The sequence below is a fragment of the Apium graveolens genome, chromosome 10 (assembly GCF_009905375.1).
Source record: "Apium graveolens cultivar Ventura chromosome 10, ASM990537v1, whole genome shotgun sequence".
NCBI lineage: Eukaryota > Viridiplantae > Streptophyta > Magnoliopsida > Apiales > Apiaceae > Apium > Apium graveolens.
The window spans coordinates 176,486,774-176,506,454 of NC_133656.1; the positions used below are offsets into that span (position 1 = coordinate 176,486,774).

General features: G+C 36.2%; 1 protein-coding gene across 1 annotated transcript; it reads left to right on the top strand.

The window, feature by feature from the left end:
• The first annotated feature begins 14,606 nt into the window (after positions 1 to 14,606).
• Positions 14,607 to 19,630, top strand: LOC141690246 (protein RETICULATA-RELATED 5, chloroplastic-like). Its single transcript, XM_074494946.1, has 7 exons — positions 14,607 to 15,389; positions 15,861 to 15,990; positions 16,080 to 16,610; positions 17,283 to 17,390; positions 17,587 to 18,135; positions 18,776 to 18,889; positions 19,192 to 19,630. Exons 1-7 carry the CDS (start codon positions 14,632 to 14,634, stop codon positions 19,336 to 19,338), a joined length of 2,337 nt encoding a protein of 778 aa, XP_074351047.1. The 5' UTR covers positions 14,607 to 14,631; the 3' UTR covers positions 19,339 to 19,630.
• Positions 19,631 to 19,681: the final 51 nt, after the last annotated feature.

Sequence of the window (19,681 nt, forward strand, 5' to 3'; positions counted from 1 at the left end):
TGGATCACTATTTACAAAGAATAAGGTGTAGGTGGGTCTTAAATTTAACTTCATTCATGTTGGAGAAATTTGGGACTTATCCCTATCCTATGCCTGATATAAGGTCTAGTGTAAGTCAATCTAGTACAGTAATGGTCCCTGAACATGTGGAAGTACAAACACAGGAACACTAAAAGGGGCCTTCCGATTCTGAGACCACTTCTTCTATACCTATAGCTGTTAGGAAGCCAACCACTTCATCCTCTCAAAAGGATGAAGTGAGTAAAAAGAAGAGAAAGCAGGCACCCCTTCCTAGTGTAAATGAGAGTGGTGAGGATGATACACCAAAAGAGTCACCCTTGGTCAGAAAGCCAAAGAAGGTAAAGAAAAGTCAGTTGACCACTCTAGCCACCTTTACATCCTCTCAAAATGATGTAGTTGTAAATAAGGGACAAAAATAGATTCTAGAGGCAGGACATGATGTCTCTATTAAAAAGAGCATTAACCCAAATGCACCTTGTATAGAGTCTGCACCTACAATTGAACAGATTCAAGTTTATGAAAGGAGAAATAAGGATGGCACACACAAATAGAGCACATCATTTGAAGCTCCCTCACTTATTCAGGGGGAGCTGCCAACACTCACTTATGATCAACAAATTCTTACCTCTAAAATTTCTTCATCCTACATAGCACTTAAATTCAATTCTCAAGTGCAATATCACTCAAGTGACTTTGTTCAAGAAACTTTGTTCATCACCCAGACACCAAATTTAGATGGTGAGAGGCTACTAGTTGGGGTAGACCTTGATGACACCATCACAAACATGGGGGATTCATCAGTTTTCACTAAAGACCCCATGGTGGTTACTAATGCACCTTTATGTGCAAATCAGCCTTCACAGGCTGTTAGGTTTGAGGGTAGTACTCCCGAGGGGGATCTATCTAAATCCTTTCCCATTCCAGTGGAGGTTCATGTTACAGGAACAATTCCCCTCAAAACTCTAGCTGAAATTACACTAATAATTGAAGCTAGGAGTTCAATTACCAATGGCCCTGTTATGGGAGAGGCAAGAACATCACATTTATGTTATAGTGCTCTACAAGAAGCACAAGGGTTTGAGTCTGGTGCACATGACAGTAACCCAGCCCAATCCCCTCCAATTCAACTGGAGGTCCCCACCACAAGTAGAGAACAACATCTTGTCATAACCACGGTACAAACTGTGAGTCAAAATATGACTTCTGTCACAGGTGGTTCTATTACCCTATCACCTTCACACCCAACCAATCAACCTTCCACCTCTCAACCACAAGAACCTCATCTCATTTCCCAATGGTTACAAGTAACATCAGCTCAACCCTCCACTATTGATGATCTAGTAATTGATCAACTTGATGGCCTTGCACAAATATCACAGCAGCTTCTCAAATTCAACATGTCAAACCAAGACTACCAGGCCATCATGCTTTCCTACTAGAGAGATGTTGAAGCTCAACAAGCCAATATTGTTAATGAAGCTGATCAGGATGCAAATTGTGATGCATGGTTGGACAAGGACTTTTCAATTGAAATAGATGCTGTATTAGCTCAATTCAGGGAGGATTACGTAACTATCTTGGGGAGCAATGCCAGATCTTTATCTCCTCAAGAAGTTTATGATGCATTTAATGAAGTATATAAAGCTCAAATTAAAGCTTTCCACAACTTTGGAAAAGCACTTCAAATTACTTTGACTGGGCATCAGGATAAAATCATGAAGATGGTTAGAGAAAAGAGGGACCAAATCATCCCTTCACAAACAGATTTCAAAAATAAATTCAAAATCTTTACTAATCAAACGACAAGATATGATCTAAGTGAAGTGGACTCAAGTGTCAATAATCTTAGAACCTTATTTGTAGCTCTGCACAACCAAGTCCAGGACCATATCACTCACTCCAATGACACAAGACTGAAGCTGGATCAGATGCACTCTAGAAGATACACTCCTTCAGCCTTGCTCATGGAAGAAATTAAAAAGGCTGTGCAGGATACTTTTGGGGTCTCTACTTCCTCCACATCTCAATCCTCATCTAACCTGCAAATTCAAGAACTTCAATAGCAAATGTCTTCTCTCCAAACTTCCAATGACTCACTTAGTGCACAAGTACATGCTCTCACATCCTTGGTGTAAAGTCAATAAACAGATATCAAAACCTGGTAAAATCTCATAAGTATCTCCAAATACAGAATACTGTGACTTTGGGAGCCATCATGGGGAAGCTCAATATACCATTGCCCTCATTTCCTGAAAATGTAAGGCCAGAAATATCAACTCCCCTAATCATACATGTCAACAAGCCTAAGGGGGAGATAGAAGTTAGGATTCAACAATCCAAGGATGCTTGTAAATCTAAGGAGCCTATTATATCAACTCAGCATGGCCAAAGTTCTTCACAAGCTCAACCATTCAAAGATGTGGGAAAAGACAGACTAAACAAGGTTGCAGAAGGACCAAATCAAGATCAAGAATTCAGTGAACTTCTTGCAGTCCTGAGGATGTCTCTTCAAAACAACTACATCACCTATAAAAGAGCATTGGCCAAGAATATCAACTTCATTATGGCAGTGGTTGTGAAAATCGATAATTATTTGGAGAAAAGGATTGTTGTAAATATCAATAATGGCGGTGTGGACACATGTCTCCAGGTGTCCAAATCTCAAAACCTTAAGAGCATCTAAGCTGGATATAATGATTGACAGAGTAAATCCAGTCATTCCAGAGGACACCCAGCTGCTAAAAGAGCTCAAAAATGCACAGATAGCAGCTTTTCCTGAAGCCTATCTATATCCAAACAAAGGGGTGGCCTACATCTGTCCAACAACCAAACAATACAAACAGCTCATTATTCACAGGAACTGTGTCAAATCAAACATGAGGTTGATCATGACTCTACAGTCTGATCTAAAGTACAAAAGGAACAAGAATGATGAGGATGAGGAGATGATAAGGATTCTGGAAAGGTATCTACAGAATACTGATACCATGTTGCCAAATCTAAAAATAAATAATTCAAAAGATGATAAGGATGATGATGAGCAAAAGCATGATGAGTAAAAACGTTCTAGATCAAATCCAAGTCAATCTTCAAGAGCAACTGACAGCAATGACCGGAAGCAAGATGAGAAGAAAAATGATGACAAGAAAATAGGAGAAGATAGGAGAAGGAAGAAAATGCAAGATGGCTCAGAACCACATAAACAAACCCTATAAATCCAAATCAATCAGACTCAGCCAACTAAACCTTTTAGCTCAAACACTCGACCATCTTTAACCTCAAAGACAAATTTTTTTTACTAGCCAACTGCAAACTCTCTTCTCAAAATTCCAATCACTACCAGCCAAACTAGCCTAAAAAAATTTCAAACCTACCTTCATTTAAACCACCAACCAAGATTCACTTTAAATCTGTTGGGAGAAAACAAAGAAGATGTAAGTTACTGAGAGATCTCTCTGGAATTATTATGATCAATCTGTCTTTCTGCCACTAAATTGGTGCCTCACGGATGAAGAGTACTTTCAATAGCTAGCTGAAGAAATAGTCAGAGTCTGGGTTGTATCCTATACAGAAATCATAATATATTATGATGATGGTTCTTTCACTTTACTTGGAAGTAATCTAATGGACACACTTTCAACCATAGAATTCAAAAGAGTGATCAGTTTGATGAAGGATATGGATACAGTCACAAGGGCCTGGAAAGCTGTATTTTGTGTATGGGTGGAAGAAAGGGATGAGAGAAATGTAAGGGCAAAGGCTGAAAAGGAAGAAAGAGATTGGAAGTATGCAAAAGAACTTGCAAGAATTGAGAAAAGATCAAATGAGCTTAAAGCAAAAGGGATGAACAGACTTTCCAAAGATGAACATTTTCTGAATATAAAGGTTGGCAGATTCTCCAGATTTAGAGCTGGTTACTTAAATGGTTATTCATTATATGAGTGGCTCGAGCTTGTGGAAGCTCTAAGAGGAACTGAAATTATAGAAGAACTTGAAGTGTTAGTAACTCTTAAGGATCTCATTCGAAAGGAGCCAGACTATGAGGATTTTATGTAATGAATGCACTTGTTAAAACTTCCATAACCACTCAATGTTAAATATTGTACTTCTGTCAATTTTTTATGTAATGTGTATTGTTCATTGTAGCTTGGGGTTAGTCTTGTTACCAGACATGAATTTGTGATAAGCAATTTTCTCACAAATTGGGGGATATTGTTGTGCAAGACATGCCTGTACTATAACAAGATTAGGTCAAATTGACAGCCCTAATTAAGTTGTATGATAATCTAAGTATGCATTTTGTATTGTATCACTTAAGTCTATAAAAGTGTAAATAGAGTAGACTAGAGTATTTTTCTGTAAACAGTCTCAAGCCTAAGAATAAACTTTGGAAGAAGATCATGAAGATCATGCCTCAGAGACAATGTGAAGAAGCTTGGAGTTGAATAAATTTGTTTTGGGAAAAACATTTTAAGTCAAGAAATCTACAAGTCGCGGATTAAGTCTTATAGAGAAGTCATTCGAGAACTCTAGAATGACTTATCGACAAGTCAAAATCGGCTTATAGAGAAGTCTCAGAGATATCGACAAGTCAAATGAAGATATGAAGATTGGAGATATCGACAAGTCATTTCTGCAATAAAGAATTCAGATATATCGACAAGTCAAATTGAAGATGTGAAGATTGAAGATATCGACAAGTCAAATTTTCACTTGAGATCTCAGAGATATCGATAAGTCAATATGCCTATAGAGATTTTAGAGATATCGACAAGTCTTTTCCAAATGTAGAAATCCAGAGATCTCGACAAGCCAAATTCTCTTATAGAGAACTCAGAGACTTCGATAAGTCAATACAACTATAGAGTAATAAGATATCTCGATAAGCCATTATACTTATCGAGATGTCGAGTTCTCTATATATCAAACTGTAGATCTCGATATAAAACTCAAGTACAGAATGCAGACCAATTAAATATCCAAGATTATCAATCAATAAACAAATCAATCACTGAGTTGAAAAGTCTATAAAAAGCAGCTTAAAGAGTACAAGATCAAAGACCAAGATTAACTAACAAAGTAAAGTCACAGACATGCACGATTTGCAAAGATATACTAAGCCAGAATTAGAAAGTTTTGATTAATTTAAAGTAGGGTTTAGTACATGCTATTGCATGCTGTATAAAACCTGTGTTTACTGTTCTATAAAGTAAACACTTGATGCTTTGTTTTAGAAGTAACAAAATAGATCCAATAATCTTGTAACTCTCTCAAGAAAGAAGCTAAATTTTTTATCAACAAAGAACCCATAAATTTGTAGCAAGACATACTTGATTTTAATATAAAATTAAGTGAGTTTTGAAAGATAGTGTGTTCATGTGCATGTTTTATTATTACTGTTGAAACATATTATCTCTACAAGTTAGACTACTTTGTTCACCACTTCCATAATAGTTCAAAAAGCTTAAAATTAATCAAAAACACATTCACCCCCCTGTATTGTATTCATTACCCAATATATACCGTTACGAGATGTTGGTTCTTTAGTTACCCCAGCGGTGTCTCTTTTTGATTTTTATTAGATTCCGATTCTCAAGTTAAATCTTGTTTCGGTTAGTCAGGTTACTTGGTTACTTTTTCTTCTATTACTTGTTGTGTTATGGATCCGAGATCTCAAAAGGTAATTGGGAAAGGTCGTAAGAATGGAGGACTTTATGTTTTGGAAGCACACAATATATTTGTTGTGGGAATTCCTAGTGTTGATTTATCCTCTTTTCGTCTGAGTGATTCATCTTCTGACTTCTACCTATGGCATGCTCGTTTAGGTCATATTTCTCAATCTCATTTATAATTTTTAATTTCAACAAGAGCCTTGGGACAATTAAAATCTCATGATATTTCTGACAGCGGTTGTAAATTAGCGAAATGTGCTGCTTTACCTTTTCATAAAAGTGTTACGTATTCTCTTGCTCTATTTGATATTATGCATTCTTATGTGGGACCTGCTTCTATTCCTATAAAAGAAGGATCTAGATATTATGTTTCGTTTAATGATGATTTCACTGGTTATACGTGAATTTATCTTATGAAGTGTAGGTCTGATTTTTTGAATATTTTTAAAAATTTTAGAGCTCACATAATAACTCAACATAAACCTGTCATTAAATGTTTTCGTTGTGATTTGGGAGGTGAATACAGCTCTAACGCTTTTTATCGCTTTCTTGCTTCTGATGGGACTATATGTCAAACCTCATGTACTAACACTCCTCAACAGAACGGTGTTGCTGAAAGAAAATATCATCATCTTGTTAAAACAACTCTCTCATTTTGGTTATCGGCTGATGTTCCAGGTGTATTTTAGGGTGAAGCACTTCTTACTACTGTTTATGTGATTAACCGAATTTCAACTGCTCAAAATTCTGGTTTGTCACCTTTTGATAAATTATATGATGAAGTGCCTGATTATGCTTTGTTGCGTGTCTTCAGTTGTACCTTCTTTGTTCTTAAACCACAGGTTGAGCGTAGTAAATTATCTACTAAGTCTGTTTTAGGTGTATCTTTGGGCTATGGTGTTATCCAGAAAGGATATTGTTATTTTGACCCGGTTAGTAAAAATTTGTATGTTTCTCGGCATGTTTACTTTATGGAGCATATTCCATTTTTCTCTATTCCTGTTAGTTTGCATCATATGATACATGAAGAGCTTATTCATATTGATCCTTTTGACACGAACATTGAGGATGCTTCAACCACAACTTCTAATACTTAGTTCAAGGGGCATCTACATCTCAAACTCCCACATCTCCGCCGACTTCTACATCTACATCTCAGACTCCGGCGTCTCCACCTGCTTCTACAACCAGTCAATCGTCACCAGAGATTTCAGATTCTCCTCCCACTCAATCGTCTACCGAAAGTTCGACTCCTCCACCAGTTCGGCAGTCTACTCATACGTAAGTCCACCCAACTGCCTGATTTTGCTTGTTCATCTTATTTCCCATCTTTTGCTTCATTCGTTACTTCTGTTCACCATTTATCTGAGTCTGCATCATATAGAGAGGTTGTTCATGATCCTTTATGGAAGAATGCTACAATCGGGGAACTTACTTCTTTACATCAAACTCATACATGAGATTTAGTCCCATTACCTCCAGGAAAACATGCAATTGGTTGTCGTTGGGTATATAAAATTAAGACAAAATCTGATGGATCTGTTGAGTGTTATAAGGTTCGACTTGTTGATAAAGGTTACTCTCGAGTGTATGGCTTGGACTATGAAGAGACCTTTGCGCCTGTTGCAAAGATAACGACTATTCGTACTTTGATTCCAGTGGATTCTGTTCGTAAGTGGAAAATATTTCAGATGAATGTTAAGAATGCATTCTTGTATGGTGATCTTCACGAGAAATTTTATACGACACCTCCTCCCGGTCTTTCGCATCAACCAGGTTATGTCTTCAGACTTCATAAATCTATTTATGGTCTTCGTCAATCATCTTGTTGTTGGTTTGAGAAGTTTTCTACTGTACTTTATTCACTTAGTTTTTATCCTAGTAATCATGATTCTACTCTTTTTGTACGATCTACGAGTGTTGGTCGTAACTTAGTATCTTTATATGTTGGTGATATGTGTTATGCCACATTTTGGCATAGCTAATACTTTTAATGATTCCATAATTTATTAATTATTAATTTTGATTAATATTTAATTACTTAAGGCCCAAGTTATCCCCTCTCCAAAACGAGGAAATAATCAATCTCAATAAATCAATAGCAGAAAATATCTCTCAACAATATCTTTTAAATCACGAAGATATCACAACGCTCAGATTAAATCAAATAAAATCAACAATTACCATATTAACGAAACTTATCCCTAAAGTCTCTTTGGGATAAGGTCAAATTTCACATAACTGCGTAGAATTGATCCAATATAAATTTGTACGCAGACATCTTGGAAAAAGGGATCCGATATACGAGACAAATCGAGACAACTTCCAAGTCCAGCCACTCTATTTTTTTACAAACCCTAATCCCTAAAACAGTCACATTCATACAAATTCGGCTCTACTATTCCAACAACCTCCGGTTTCTTGTTGTTACGATATTCTTCCAACAATATTTGGTGCTAGAAGGAAGGGCTTATTATTTGTGGAGGACAGATAATATTCGAAAAATTAAACACACTGGTTTAGGGGATAAAGACTTTGGGTTAAAAACTCGGGGGGTCGATGTTGGTGGCTGTCAAAACTCGATGAAGAAACAACATGACAACATAAAAAATATATATAATTCAGTGGCGGTGACTGTCCAACATAGCTGCAATACGGCCTACAATTCGGACGGATCCAGGCGGTACAATAAAAAAATATCAAAAGCTAGTCAGTCCCGTCGTCCAGGGGTGAACAAGACACGTCGAAATACTAAAGAAGTTTTTGGCACGCGGATGAATTAAGCAAAATGGCGGGGCCATGCGAGACTAGAAGCAGGAGGAGAATTGAAAACAAAAAAGCAATCGTAGAGTAAAAAGAATGAAAAATTTATACTCATACAGAGATTGTGGGACCGGAAAAAATGGATAAAAAGTTGAGGAACAGTAAGGAGCACAGAAGGCAGAAGCACAGAATAGAAAAATGTCGGCACTCAAAAATTCACAGCCTGCCCGAAACGAAAAATAAAGATAAAAATCATTTTTCTGTTAATTTAGTTCAGCGATTAAATATTATATGATGCACACATAAATATTATGTTTTAAATATTCAATATTAAAATTCGTGAGATTCACATGTTTTTATGATTGTAAAATTACATGTGAGACCTGAAGCGTGGGAGACACATATATTTTGGAAAATATCGTACGAAATATTTATTTTTGAGATTTTTTTATATTTTTAAAAGATTGTACGAGCTGCATCTTTCTGAAAAATATAATATTTATGCAAGATGTATAATTTTGAGGAAAATATTTTAAAAAAGAGCATTATTTTTAGGAAAAATAAATATCGCGATAATTTTAAATTGGCATATTTATTATGATTGAATTGTATTTAAAATATTTTGCATATATTGTCGTGGTAATACATACATGTCGAAAAATATTTTTAAATTTGTGAATTGGAATTGCTAAGTTGGGTAGTTGAGGCAATCACTTGAAAGGATATAAACTACGGATTGTAAACTTGTTTATTGTTGACACCTTACGCCTAGATAGGCAGAAAGATTACAAATGGAAATATTGAAGGTGCGAGCTCACCTTATCTCAAGTATGGAAAGAGATTGAAGGTTGGTAGTTCCACCTTATCTCAAGTATGGAAAGAGATTGAATGTCGGGAGTTCCACCATATCTTATGCTGAAGGCTTGTTTGTTGATCTTGTTACATTCAGATAATACTAGTAGTTCACCTTAACAATCCTATTTTACAATCCGCTTCTATATTTTCTTGAAGAGTGCGTACGCCAAAGTCCAACTTAACAATAATGTTCGCAATGGATTTATAAATTTGTGCTCGCACAGTCACAAATAAGGAATCTATCTATATATATATATATATAGAATCTTGCATGTTCTTGTACGTGAGTTTGCATAATTATTTTGAGTACGGAGTTGCTCCATGTTATGTACTAACATCTGATTTTGAGTTGTTTTGGTGATCGAAGAATGCTTAATTCTCCACTGCAGCAAGCTACCCTAAAGAACTGGGGGGTAGTTGTTATGCCACGTTTTGGCATAACTTATACTTATAATGATCCCGTAATTTATTAAATATTAATTTGATTAATATTTAAATACTTAAGACCCAAGTTATCCTCTCTCTGAAGCAAGGAAATAATCAATCTCAATAAATCAATAACAGAAAATATCTCTCAACAAAATCTTTCAAATCACGAAGATATCACAACGCTCATATTAAATCAGATAAAATCAGTAATTACCATATTAGCAAAATTTTCACTAAAGTCTCTAAGGGATAAGCTCAAATTTCACAGAACTGCGTAGACTTGATCCAATATAAACCTGTACGCAGGCATCTTGGCAAAAGAGATCCGATATACGAGACAAATCGAGACACCTCCCAAGTCCAGACACTCTATTTTTCTACAAACCCTAATCCATAAAACAACCACATTCATTCAAATTAGGCTCTACTATTCTAGCAACATTCGATTTCGTGTTGTTACGAAATTCCTCCAACAATAATATGATTATTACTGGTGATGATTGTGATGGTATTGAGTCATTGAAATGTAAGTTGGCTCGTTATTTTGCTATGAAAGATTTGGGTTTGCTCCGTTACCTTTTGGGAATTGAAGTTGCTAGCTCACTAAAGGGGTATCTTTTGAATCAATCTAAGTATATGGTTGATTTGCTTGACCGTGCACGTCTTACTGATAACAAGACCGTGGAAACTCTTTTAGAGATGAATGCTAGATATTCTCCATCTGATGGTCTTCCCATAACAGATCCCACTTTATATCACGCAATTGTTGGTAGTCTTGTTTATCTCACTGTTACTTGTCTGGATATTGCACATGATGTTCATATAGTTAGTCAGTTTGTCACTTTTCCTACTACCATACACTGGGCTGCAGTTCTTCGTATTCTCAGGTATCTTCGTGGGACTCAGTTTCAGAGTCTTATGTTCTTTCTCACTCATCTTTAGAATTGCGTGCTTATAATGATGCTGATTGGGCTGGTGATCCCGAGGATCGTAAATCCACAACAGGTTCTTGTATTTTTCTTGGTGATTCTCTTATTTCATGGAAGAGTAAGAAACAAGATGTTGTTTCGAGATCGTCTTCAGAAGCTGAGTATCGTGTCATGGCTTCTATTATTTGTGAGATTGTTTGGTTACGTCGCTTACTTGCAGATTTAGGTGTTAGCCTTCCTAGTTCCACCCCATTATATTGTGATAATAAGAGTTCAATTCATATTACACGTAATTCGGTATTTCGTGAGCGCACTAAACATATTGAGACTGTCATCTTACTCGCCATCATCTGCTGCAAGACACTATCTCATTACCTTTTGTTCCTTCTTCGCTTCAAATTGTTGATATTTTTACAAAAACTCACTCTATTTCGCGATTTCGTTTCTTGTCCAACAAACTCTCAATAAATTCCTAAATAATTGTAATAAAGTTTTATGTTCGTATTATATCTCTAAAGCTATCACTCGTAACCTTAATTAATTCTATACTGTAGCATCAGGAAGAGAAATGGCAGGAACCAATAGTTCAAACTCCCCAGCTCAAGGGGAACTCAACTCGCATAAAAATAAATCTATTAATGTACCAATACCTCTTCAGCAGTATCCCCATGCTCCTAATTTCGGTTCATGTGTATATCTTCCTGGTTAGCCTTTTAAATGTAATATGGGTACATATTGAGAAAAGAAATTACCTTCCTAATAAAAAATAAAATGGACCCATTCTATGTCATATATGGCATGCATATGCAATATATATAACTGTCGGCTTAACCAAAAAAAACTTATGTAACTACCCCTGAATAATTGATATCTTTTCATAGTACTTCCTGGATAGAAACTAGGACCTGGTGTGAAGAAATGTCAAGCACTTGAAATAGTCCAGAAGATCTGGGGAGAGGTTGTTAAACTGAGGGATGATGACATATGGAACATAATTAGAGGACCTCTACGGATATTAAAAGTTAGAGAAAGCAACCACCCTGCTGCTAAGTTTGTTGATATATTCACTGGATATCATTCTCAAAAGAGTTTTCCATGTTGTAGTTTCTCATCATCAAAAGAGTGTCTACAATCTGTTATACGAAATAGGCTCAATGAGATACCTTGTAACTTCTTTTAGGGACACAAATGACAATATTATACTACACTTAGCTGGCATGAAGCCAGTAGATAGTCGAGTTGAAGTATTTAATCTGTCCGTGCAATGTTTCTCTGCGTCTTCTCATTTCTACTTTTTGCTACTGTAGAATTTGTTTTTTTGTTTATAATTTTCTTCTTTCCCCACCCAATTTTTTCATAGCGTAAATGCTATTCCTCCAAGTTTATAAATGACATTTTTCTTAGGAAGCAGAAACTGTGGTCCATCCTCATGTAAGAAAAATGAGGAATAAACAAGGCAAAACTATCCAAAAAAATTTCGAGGAGCATGTAGAGTTGAGGAATCAAGGGGAAAGATGGATGAAGGAAACAGCAGCTCAGTGTATGGTTGTTGCAGCCCTTATAGCCACAATCATGTTTGCAACAGCTTTAACTTTACCAGGTGGCAACGATCAGAACAGCGGGCATCTACTATTCCAACATAAAAGTTCTTTCATGATGTTTGTAATAAAAGACGCTATATCATTGTTCATTCTTACAGCGAAAGAGATTTTTTTGGTGTCTTTTGTAAGAATTAGCTCAGATAAAGTTTAACTCAATATGTCAGTATTAAGTGTAAACTAAGAAGAACAAAACATGCACTCTAAGTGTTGATTTTATTTATGAAACTGAATACACATAAATAGAAGGCAGAACATGTAACACCTAAAAACCAGGAGCCAAGTAACTGATCTCCTGTTACAACTCTAAAATAAACGACTACTTTCTAATGCTCCTAAGAAATCTCCACGTCTCTGTAGACTTATTCAAATAACTAGAATTGCAGACACCTAGTCCAATACCACGACTGGACATAACACAAAATAAATTAAACAAAACAGATTCAGATTAATAACCAACATCTTTACCACTAAGATTGATGGTTGGGCACTTGACACTTTTCATCTCAGTTACTACAATGATTGCTTTCAGTGCGAGCTTCTTCTTAGTGTATACAAAACATTTAAAATGGGTACCTTATCTAATCACTGGGTTAGCTGGAATACATGTTGTTTTATTTGCTTCACTTCTTTATCGTCTATTTATTAATGTAATTGGTACATCATAGTACTCCATGCTTCTGGTCAATCCTAAAAAACACACAATTTATTAGACCTACTCTGCATTGTTGTTAGTTATGTTGTAAGTTGTAACAGTTCAAACTGCATTTTGGCGCCCCCTCTCTAACATTTAAATGTACGAGTTCCGGAGTTCATATATCTTGGGTTAAAAGTTGAAACCAAAACAAATGAGAATGGATAATGCATTGAGTTCCCTTTTTTTTTCCAACCTGTAGTTAGGTACTGACATAATGGATCCATAGGAAATGTGCATTCACATTATTTTTCTAATGTAGCCATAGGAAATTTGCAAACAGGCAAGTATACTGAGTTCCACTCCCTGAGTATGCAGTGTTAGAGTGTTTTTTAGTTTTTCTGGATAGACTTCATCTGACTTTGGTTGTGGCAATTTCTTGGTCACGAGGCATGATACTCTCCTCAGTCAATTGAACCTCATCTTGATTAAGTTTCCGTTGCTCTTTTCCGAAAAACTTTCTCCTTTAATCCCCAGGGTTTTCCTTCCAGGGAAGCATTTGCTTGTCGCATTACATTTTCTTCAGTCAGCTGATCTTTTGTATCTAAATGCTCAGTCTCTACAGTTGCATTTGTCACAAGACTTTCTGCATGCTTAGGCAATTCATTGATCTCTTTTGTCAGGTAAAAAATTTAGGCCTGATCATCCTGCTGCTTCTAATCATCAGCACAAAATTCTAGTACTTGACAGAAAAGGAACTCTTACGGTACTTAAGTTACAATAGCATTTGAAGTAGAAGGTGAACCCATGACCTCCTAAAAAGAACAACTCTTATCATATTTCAGTTAAGGTAACATTCGAAGTAGAACTCGAACTTTAGACTTTCTCGTAAAGAAACAAAAGCTAAAACATAGCTCTAAGCTATTGTAAGCACTTGTTTAACATTTCAGTGGCTTAACAAATATAACCTTGAGCCATTAAATTGCTAAATTCGAACATCAACTTTTTAAGTTGCAATTTCTTTTACACTTTCTTCACCTTATTTCACTGTTTCATATTCAACCATCACTTAAATATTACTACTTTTTTAAGTACTCTCTCACTCCCATTCATTTCTCCCCGTCTATTTTTTGCACGCATTTCAAATATCATATAGTTGCATAATATCTTTTTAAATTTTTTTTATTGAATAAAAATTTAAACATTAAATTTTTATTCAAAAAAATATTATACAATTATACGATATTACATGCAAAAAATAAACGTAAAAAAATGAACGGGACGGAGGGAATTCCTACGCCAATTTATGTTAATAAATATAATATTAAATTTTGAAGGTTGAATGTTGGGTACTTATGGCCCTTGAACCCATCTCTTCTGTAGCATGACTTTAAATTTAAAGATAAACAATTCACTATTTTATAAACGAAAATAAAATCAACTGCCACTGGATATCAAGTTTCAACTTCTTAAAACGAGCCAAAATTCACAAATAAAAACAAACTGACATGTAAAGAAAAAATAAATATGGTCGAAAACTAAAACTCCACAAACAAAAATAAGAATGTACACATGATGCCACACAAGCTCCACGTTAATATCACACCAGCCACAAGCTCACAACCGATCGTAGCCAATAATAAAATTAATATTATCCACGTCAGAAAATCACTTTTATTTACACAGATTTTGTACGTAAACATTTCTATTTTCTTATCTGAAACTCGGAAATGAAACTTCACACTTCCCGAGGACTCGTTTCTCAACCAGTTCACTTCAATTTACATCTTTACCTTTCTCCTCATTACATATATAACTGTTCACTGCCGGACTTTGACTTCCGGCAACACTCCGACGGCGATATTAAGCTCGTATCACCGGCTAAACATCGCCGGAATTGCGTCTTCTCCGGAGGAAACACCGGTACCGATGATTTTTGCTGTGTTTTGACCAGGAAAACGAAGAAACACCGCCGGAGTATCATCTCCGCCGGGAAAATTAGTGACTTTGATGATTGTGGTGATGATATGCGCCGGAGAGATTCGATTGCGAGACGGAGAGACGTGATTGTAGCGCCGTTGATTGCAATCGGAGCTAGTGTTTTGAAATCGGCCGTCGCGAGAGCCGACGAGAAGTTGCCGGAGAGTGTTGCGCCGGCGGCGAGTGATCCGGCGACTCCGGCGGTGGTGGCGGTGGAGAAGAAGAAGGAGGAGGTGATAACTTCGAGGATTTACGATGCCTCAGCGATTGGAGAACCGATGGCGTTGGGGAAAGATAAGACGAAAGTGTGGGAGAAGTTGATGAATGCGAGAATTGTGTATTTAGGTGAAGCGGAGCAAGTTCCGGTTCGTGATGATAGGGAACTGGAGCTGGAGATTGTGAAGAATTTGAGGAAGAAATGTGTTGAGGCCGAGAGGTCGATTTCGTTGGCTCTTGAGGCGTTTCCGTGTAATTTGCAGGAACAATTGGATAAGTTTGTTGATGGAAGGTGAAATTTCTTAGTTCGAGATTATCGTTCAATTGTTCATTAATATGATGATGAGAAATGTTAGTCCTGCATTGTGTTATTTGGATAAATATGTGGTTGGAAAATGAAATTTCTTAACTTGTGATTATCATTTTATTTTTTGTTAATCTAGTGAGAAATATTTTTGCATTGTGTTTATTGTTTGATTTTATGGAACGGAGCGATTACTAATAATGCAGTTAAAGGACATGTGTTAATCTATTCAGTGGCTTCATTTGAGGCCTTAAGAGATGGTCTTCTGACAATTAGTATTTTCATTTGTATTCGAAAAACTACTGTTTTTATTAAGTTGGATTCTTTAACTGATTTTATATTTTTAGTGTTTGTTTATAGTAATTGTAGTTCTGCTACCTGTGGAACTGTAAATGCAGAAGAGATGAATATAACAGTTTCGTAGCAGAAACTTAACGTCTGACTTGTATTGGATTGCAGGGTTACTGGGGAAACCTTGAAGACTTTTGTGCCGCATTGGCCACCTCAACGCTGGCAGGAATATGAGCCTCTTCTGAATTATGGTCGTGATAATCAAGTAGGGCTAGTTGCTTGTGGCACACCAATTGAGGTAATTGTACAATTTTATGGCAGTCGAACGGAAAGTTAACTTATTCTACAGCTAGCTTATTCACAGTTCACCTATTCACCTTTGGTTAGATTCTGAGGACTGTTCAAGCTGAAGGTATTCGTGGGCTCTCAAAGGCTGACCGGAAAAAATATGCCCCTCCAGCAGGTTCAGGATTTAGCTCTGGCTTTGCCTCCATCTCGCGTCGAGCATCTATGGATATAAATTCTTTAAATTCAACTGCTACTTTTGGTCCAAGCTCATATTTATCTGCACAAGCCAAAGTTATTGAGGATTATACTATGTCTCAAAATATATTACAAGCTGTTTCAGCTGGAGGACCTTCTGGTATGCTAGTTGTGGTGACAGGCGCAAGTCATGTTATCTATGGAACAAGAGGATCTGGGCTGCCAGCAAGGATTTCGAAGAAGATGCAGAAGAATAAGCAAGTTGTGATACTACTTGATCCTGAGAGACAGTATATTCGGAGGGAGGGAGAAGTTCCTGTAGCTGATTTCTTGTGGTATTCTGCAGCCAGACCCTGCAGTAGAAATTGTTTCGATCGTGCTGAAATTGCTCGAGTGATGAATGCAGCGGGAAGGAGGAGAGATGCCTTACCCCAGGTTTGTTGTCTTAGAGGTTGCTGAATTATACAGAGACTTTAATTCTTTCCTTGACAAAATTTTGGTTTTTGTATGTGTCCTGGTTAATGCAATAACCTTATGGTTAGAACTCGTAGAATATCATCTTGAACTATGAGTCTATGACTAGGTTCGTTTGGTTCTTCTAGGTATTTATTAATTACACTGTTATTCTCCCATATCTAAATTAGCCACATCCTAAATGTTGGAAGTGTATTATAAAAGTGTACTCTGGCATAGTTTTACACAATAATTTTGTGGACTATCAACACTCTGAATTTCGGAAACATTGATCTTAGCTTCTTTATATTAGTGTAACATCCCAGGTCGTTTAGAATAAAAATGCTTGAGACCTCTATAAGGACAAGTCAATAACTAATTTATACCAAAGTTGCTAGCTCTTTTGGATTGATCTGTTGCGTCTGGTAGTGGTATTGCACTATGGTGCCAAAGTAGTGATATAAGCCTGCGAATTTGGTTTAATACATGGAATAATTGTCTTTTCTATTATTTCAGAAATTTTGGCATATTAAATAAAGCAGGGAATATGTGGAAATTATATGTTTAATTAGGATTAAGAAGTAGTATATAATGTCTTTGTTTTTAATTTGACAAATCTTGATTATTAATAAATTAAACTTGACTTGCTTTCAGGATCTTCAGAGAGGCCTTGATCTTGGGCTTGTATCTCCAGAAGTTCTGCAGAATTTTTTTGATCTGGAGCAATATCCTATGATTTCAGAACTTACTCATCGATTTCAGGTATGGTTGGTTTCTTAATGATATAATCCATGTTTTTCGGTGAAAGTATTTTTTTTAATCCCCTTTTGCAAGGCCAAACTGTCAAATGTCTTCTGATAAGTGATAACTCAACATTTGTTTTTACTTCAAGTTGAAATTGAATGTAATACAGTACTTCGTACCAACTCTAGGTTGATCATTGCTTTTCTTTAATCAGGGCTTCAGAGAAAGATTGTTGGCGGATCCCAAGTTTCTGACTAGACTTGCCATAGAAGAATCTATATCAATAACAACCACACTCTTAGCACAATATGGGAAACGTAAAGAAAATTTCTTTGAAGAGATTGATTATGTTATTACGGACACTACCAGGGGAATTGTGGTTGATTTTTTCACCGTATGGCTTCCTGCTCCTACATTGTCATTCCTTTCATTTGCGGATGATACTAATGTACCTGATAGCATGGAAGCGCTAAAGGGTCTTCTTGGTTCCATTCCGGATAATGCATTTCAAAAAAGTCTTGCTGGGAAGGATTGGAATTTGAGTCATAGAGTTGCTTCTGTTATCATTGGTGGCTTGAAACTTGGCGGTGTTGGTGTTGTATCTAGTATCGGAGCTGTGGCTGCCTCCAATATCTTGTATATGGTGCGCAAATTTCTTAATCCAGCTCTTGCAAACAATCAAATGACGAAAAGATCACCCATCTTCAAATCAGCAGCAGTGTATGCAGCCTTCCTCGGAACATCAGCCAATCTCCGGTATCAGGTACAGAGCTAGAAGCCTAGAACATCATGCTTGATATAAGTTACCATTAGTATAATGATGGCTTGGTTATAAAATTACGTCACTTACTGAAACTAAAGAGGAGAATGCTTCACTTCTTATTTCCTTAAAAATGAAAAATAATCGTAGTATCAAAATTTTGGCACAAGTTTACATATTCTGTTGGTGCTTATGGGGGCAGGGTGTTATCAGAAGGTTCTATTTAACTATATAAAGTTAAAGTGTTTTTGGATATCGATTAGGTTGATCAGATTTTGGTTATATCTCTGATACAAAGGTCTGAAAGCGTACACTTGCTTCATTTTAAAATGTTTTTCACCTTGATATTAACTAGTCTGCCACCTTGTAGGCCCAACCATAAGGAAATCTTCAATTTCATTCATTTTTTTTATTAAGCTTCAATTTTAGTTATTAAAAATTAATTGAAATATTGTTAATTACTACATCTCTACTACAATTGCTGTACTTACTTTTCAGTTTCGTTTTTTATTTGTATATAAAGCAGAAGGTTTACTTGCTATATATAAGAAAGCATATGAAAACATGACTGATGTTTTTCATAAAAGCATAATTCATATGTTATTTTCTTGTCTTAATAAAAATTGTCACACTTGTATTGCAGGTTATTGCCGGAATAGTGGAACATAGAATTTCAGATCAATTTTCTGATCAAACATTGCTTGTAAATATGCTCTCTTTTGTTACCCGAACTATCAACTCCTACTGGGGGACCCAGGTTAGACACACCATATTATTAATAGTTGATATCCTTTATGTTGCTTTACTGTTCTTAATATGAATATGATGGCACCTTTTAGACATGGGTCTTTTCTGTATGACACTTTCAATTGAATTGAACTGCTGAAATGTTGAGGATCGATATTATAACAGTTTGTAGGATGGAATGGGCCATATACAAGTGTAAAAATCAGTTCTTGGTGTTGTTTAGCTGAAAGGATATTAGGATGTGGGTTCTGATACTCGCAACTTTAAATTAACGAATATTAATCAAGCTTAGTTGTTATCCATTTTTTGCAGCAATGGATTGATCTTGCAAGGTCTACTGGATTGCAAGCAAAAAAGAGTCAGCCGGCCCCTGACGAAGCTCTAACTACTGCTAACATTGCTGCCTTGGGTTGCAACACTCCAGAAGATGCAAATGTAGAGGATGTCAACTGCCACTGAGAAGGGAAATTTAGAACCCTGTTAGCGTAATCTCTTAATCTCTGGTGGGCTCGGTATGAAGAAATATTTATATGTATAGCGTCACTTTCTTTCAACTAAAACCACACTCTGTTTTTAAAACTTTTAGTCAGATACAAAGTAGGACTTAGACTAAGCTGCGGAAAAAAGAAATTCGAGACTTATATTTTCGAGAGTTGCATAGTTATTTTTACACAAAAACCAACACACGAGAGAAGCAAACAGCTATTATATCTTTATATCTGTATATCAATGTTAACCAGTTTCATTCGTCTCTTGCTACTGCACATCTCTATTAGCTTGGGGACTGTTTATGATAATGAAT

What these genes read in the sequence shown, in the direction of transcription:
- LOC141690246 (XM_074494946.1), top strand. Translation starts at nt 14,632, where the DNA reads ATGAAACTTCACACTTCCCGAGGACTCGTTTCTCAACCAGTTCACTTC. An exon ending in GATAAGTTTGTTGATGGAAG is followed by an intron (nt 15,390 to 15,860) that starts GTGAAATTTCTT and finishes ATTGGATTGCAG; the next exon opens with GGTTACTGGGGAAACCTTGA. An exon ending in CTTGTGGCACACCAATTGAG is followed by an intron (nt 15,991 to 16,079) that starts GTAATTGTACAA and finishes ACCTTTGGTTAG; the next exon opens with ATTCTGAGGACTGTTCAAGC.